Consider the following 5,446-nt stretch of genomic DNA (forward strand, 5'->3'; position numbering starts at 1 on the left):
TTGGTCGTATCAGCAAACAGGAGGAGGATGGCATCAGGGATATTATCTATGGAACCATCAAGGTTAACAGAGACCCATTGATCAGCCAATTCCTTTTCCGTCCTTGGACACGGAAGACTGTTATCATAAAGATATCTGTACTACACTCTACATCCAAATTTTATCACAAAGCTCGCTGATTGATTGCAAATATCCCTGCGGTATCATCTACAATATGCTACTATGCTGAAGTAATCCATCTAAACTATGCCTTTTTACTTAATGTATTAGTTTTCTTTTTCACCTAGTGTAAAAAATTCTGACTTGCTTGGCAGTATAAGTAAATTCTCTGCAGTTTGTTAGGCATTTGAAATGGAAAGGCTTGCCAGAATATGTGTACATAAACTTTCTTCGTCAAAACTCTTCAAACTCTATATTTTTAAAATATTTTTATAAAAAATAACATTTTTCCGTCTTCTATTCCGGTAATCAATGTTTTCGTGTGCTAGTTCATTGCTACCTACATTGATTTGTTTTAACAAAATGAAAATTACACTTTTTCTTCATTTCCATTTATCTTATCGGATAAATGTTGATCTAAAAGTGCACCTCTGTTGCAATTTTGAGTTGGACTAATAATGGTTTCAATTTCTTGGGAGATTTTGGGTGGTGTAAGCAGAGAAATTTTCTTCATTTCTTTATTTTTACCCCATAACACTGCATATAGTCCACACACTATCAATGTTGCTCCCAGTATGCTGCATTTTTACAAAATAATAAAGATCAAGCTTAGATTGTATACAAAATCGAACTAAATTAATCACACTGAAATTTTAATATGTATTTTATAAAACTAAACCGAATTGAATTTGAAAGGGTTTAAACTTCAAAGTATTTTATATCAAACCAAGACTGATTTTCGGTTGGTTTTTTTGATTCAATTTTATTTTACTTTTTCGGTTTGGTTCGTACCGAAAAAGTTCATGGATGAGCTTATAATACTAGCGTGCATATACCTTCCAACGTGTAGATTTTCATCGATTAACAAAGGACCAGCCAAGGCAGTGAAAAGGAGCATGAGAGGGTAAAAAGCTGATGTGTATAATGGTCCTTTTAATCTCACACACCAAATCATGAGAGTTATCATCATACCATGCACTATAATTCCCTGTAATACAAGCATCAAATTCACCAAGTAAATTATCAATTAAGACATATATAGTAAAATAATAACAAAATAAAATTAGACATAATTATAAAAAAAAAGATAAAATTAGACATACGTTTGAGTGACATGATCAGAATTCTCATAGATCTACCAGATTTGTAAATTATTCAAAATTAATTTAATATTTGGCTTTGAATTACTTAAATTAATTACTGAGTTGCATTCAAACATCAAGATATTCGTTTCATCGAACTTTGATTATATTTTTATTCTTAATAAATACTCTCATTTTTATATGAGAAATCATATCAATGGTGTCTAAATTTTTATGAATAAGCTATTTTAGTTTTTTTATTTTTAGTTATTTTCAATTCGTATTTCAATTTATTAAAATATTTTACATAAATGCTTTTATGTATATTTTAGTCATTGACGTGAAAGAAAACAATAGATTTCATAGTTGTTTAATTTTTGTTATATCAACAAAAAATAGTAGTAGTATGTGCAAATAATACATTTATTTTTGTGAAATCTAAATAACAAACTATAACACCAAATTTAAAATTTAATTTTTATCTTATCAATTATTTGACGATCGATAAAGGATTAAATGTGTATACTTTTGCATGTCACATACTAATTTAAAATAGTAACAGATTCGTAAAAGTCTAGACACTGTTGGTATAATTTTTTTATATTCTAAAATTTAAATTTTAAAATCTTGTAACAGATAACCGAGTCGAGGTTGATTTTTAATCATTCTTTTGATTTCAAACTCGAGCTATCTAAATAAAACTCTATCGAATTTGAGTCGATTTTTTTAAAAGTAGAATCAAAGTCAAGTTTGAATTTACCAGTGTTCCGATTTATTTCAACTCGACTTGACCGTATCCCTTCACATTGTCATAATAATTAAAGATGAGATAAACATACCGCATAAGCTGATGCAAAAAACCTTATGTTCCAACCTAATTTCCATTGATTCCAATCTTTCTCAGTGCAAAGAGTGAAAATAACTTGTTGAATTGCAGCCATTATTGTCATCAAAGCAGTACTTGAATAAGGACATGGATAATTTGCACTCATTTTTGCTTGAATAATTAACCATAGAGAAAATGAGAAGCAATTTATTAAAGCTAATATGCTTCCCAAAATCTGAGTGCTACTTGATGATGCCACGTGTCCTCCTTGAGGTTTGATCATTTTCATCAAATTTATGTGTATTGACCATATTTTAATTTCTGATCCTTTGTAAAATGTTAGTAGCATTGCCCCACCAAGACATACTATTGTGCCTATCAGTTTTGCATTTCCTGCTTTGCTTTTCAATTTCAATTTCTCCAACCTAAAATTACATAATCAACATCCATTAGCTCAGAAATAAAAGTTATTCAATTTCGTCGTATCATTAATGTAACAAACCAATAATACGTTAATCATGTGAAATATTTAACGAAAAAAAATAAATAATAATTAAAAAATTTCTTTCACAAATAGTAATTGGCTTGTTGTAAATATGACATGGTACAAATATTGTATGGGATAAAGACTCGCTTAGAAATATCAAATTAGATTACAACAAGTAATTTGTCTAAAAAGAAGAAAGAAAATAAATTGAAATTTAGTATGTTCAAATTATAAGTAGGCCAATCTATTTGTTACACGGTTTAAATCGTGCTATGAATAGATATTGGTCTAATTATCTAAAAAATTCTTTATGTTTTTAACTTTATTTATTTATATTTGAAACTTTAAAATCGTCAATCTTACTCTATTTTCTAATTTTGGTTTCTAATAGTATCTAGATTTTAAAATTGAAATTCAAAAATATTCTTCATATTTGGAACCTAGTCCAAATATGTTTTTAGTGTTTCAAAAGGTAGTGAAAATACTAATATAAAATAATTTGATGACAAATTTGCCTTTTTTAATTCTGGTTAAAATTAGTTGAGTTCTAATGTTAACGAACATAAATAACCAAAAATCAACCAAACCAACTGGTTTGATTTAGTTTTAAAAAATTAATTTTTTAAAATTTGTATTCAGCTCGATTTTAAAAATGGAATTATTTGGTTGATTCAATTTTCTATTATAAAAAATTTGGTTGTTCAGTTCAATTCGGTTTTAGATATATAAATATTTTTTGTTAATTTTAATGTAAAATCAACTGAACTAGCCGAACCAACAAGCTGACCAAACCGGCCGAAAATGTACCTGAAAGAAACGGCTAAGATAAAGGTGACTGCTGGTATAAGATTAGTCATGGCAGAAGCAAATGTTGCCGATGTCAATACCAAACTTTCAGCATACAAATTTTGAGTCAATGATCCCCTGTAAATGTAATTACAATATTTACATATTTTTATTTCAAATCATAACCATAAAGTTCTTCAATTGTAATTGAATTTTCACAAAAATCATTTCCGTCCAATTTATATTAACACCGTTAAAAATTATATTGTGCGCAACTAGCATCCCATCATCACCCTTGAATTAAATTTTATAAATCCATCTCAATTTTTTCTAACTCCCTATTCAACATTTTATTAGTATTTTATATTTAAAAATTAAAAATTAATAAAATATATTTCATTAATACAATAATTAATTATAATCTTACCAGCGTTACAATATATTGCGAAAGTGTCAATCAATATTTAAAATTTTATTTTAATTGAAACTTCAGAAATGTTAAGAACTTTTTCAAGTAGTGTAATATATATATGCACTAAGCGTTTACCCAAAGAAACCACATAAAAATGCTTGAAAAATGATAGTCCATGTAAGTTTAGGCCTGCTCTTCCTGCATGACAATGAACGAATTAATTTTAGGTTTTTTTTTTTGAAACAAAATTCATAGGAAACCATAACATATATCGTGTTTTACAATTTCAACTAGAATTTTAAATTTTTATAATTTGAAATACAATTTTTTTTATAATTGGAATCACTGATTAAAATCCAATCTATCGGAGCTAATATGGACGCTAAAATTCATCTTATCGTGCCTTTGGTTTTTAGATTCCAGCGCTCAACATCAGCATCGATTGATCGGATTTTTTAATTTAAATTTATTTGCATGTAAACCATAAATATAATTAAATATATAAAGAAAATGAAAAAAATACTAGTAATGAGAAATATAATAATTACCTCTCAAAGATAAGAGCAAGAGGAATCAAGAAAAGAATGGCAAAAATGAATCTGTAAGCTATAAGAACCTTCAAGCTCATACCATCGTAGGCAGCTAATTTGTAAAAAACATTTATCCCAGCAAAGCAGAATTGAACAATCACCATTAATAAGACTGGTTTCAGCTCATGCATCCACTTACATATCTTCATCATCACCATCAAAATTTTCACTTAATTTTTTCTTGAATTTAAGTTTATAAATAGTCGTTTTGGTTCTTCTTTCTGTTTATTTTATATGTAGTTTAAGTGGAGATATGACAATAACACACTAGCTAGCTACTAATATTATTTAGTTGATTGATTTGGGTCCATCATGAATAGTTCAATCCATTGTTTTAAAACCGGATCGGATTACACCCGAGAACCGGCTAGTTGTCCGGTCCAAAAATTATAAAAGCCAGAATTCTAGTTCAACTGGATTGGACCGAATCAAGACAAAAAAAACCGATTGAACTGGTAGTTAAACTGGTGGTAGAACCGGTGAACCACTTGCCGGACCTAACAATGAAGCTAGGCGACGGAAATATCTGTCGCTACATACCTGCAATTTGTCTCAATTCAATATTTTTGATTTTTAAAATTTCACTCAACCGGTTGAACCGGTTAAACTAGGAACTGATGGCTTCACCGGTGCAGCCACCGGTTTAATTTTTAAAATATCGGTTCAATCGTTTATAAGTTGCTAAAAGTTTTTGCCACATAACCAAAATAAAAAAATTGCATTGCTATATCAACAGGGGTTGCTTCAAGTGGTAAGTGGTTTAATATCGCTTAATTAAGGTCTCAGGTTCTGTTATGTGTAGAATTTGGCCCATTCTAGGCCCATTCTAATTATCCGTTTTTATCATTGTTATTAAGAATTCTGTTATGTTGTGCTGAGCTGGCATATGACTCCAAGCCAGTTTGTTATTAAAAGGGAGAATGTAACCGTTGCAATCATCATCATGAAATAGAAATATTCTCTTCTCTCTCTTAAGCAGCTTCTTCTTCCTCCTTTCTCTTTCTTTCTTTCTGTCAATATCAGAGATCTAAATTCTAGTTGGATCATTTGGTATCAGAGCAGTCCATCCTTGGATCTGCACTCCCGTAATATCCAAAAAAAAAC

The 5,446-nt window shown here is 29.2% G+C and overlaps 1 protein-coding gene across 1 annotated transcript; it reads right to left on the minus strand.

Annotated features, from left to right (window-relative positions):
* Nucleotides 1-361: 361 nt before the first annotated feature.
* LOC126659640 (WAT1-related protein At1g68170-like) lies at nt 362-4,579 on the minus strand. The gene is made up of 6 exons (XM_050352958.2): nt 4,301-4,579; nt 3,888-3,950; nt 3,362-3,478; nt 2,081-2,492; nt 996-1,147; nt 362-737 (listed from the first exon to the last, which is right to left on the minus strand). Exons 1-6 carry the CDS (start codon nt 4,498-4,500, stop codon nt 530-532), a joined length of 1,152 nt encoding a protein of 383 aa, XP_050208915.1. The 5' UTR covers nt 4,501-4,579; the 3' UTR covers nt 362-529.
* Nucleotides 4,580-5,446: the final 867 nt, after the last annotated feature.

Source organism: Mercurialis annua, linkage group LG8, assembly GCF_937616625.2.
Source record: "Mercurialis annua linkage group LG8, ddMerAnnu1.2, whole genome shotgun sequence".
Lineage (NCBI taxonomy): Eukaryota > Viridiplantae > Streptophyta > Magnoliopsida > Malpighiales > Euphorbiaceae > Mercurialis > Mercurialis annua.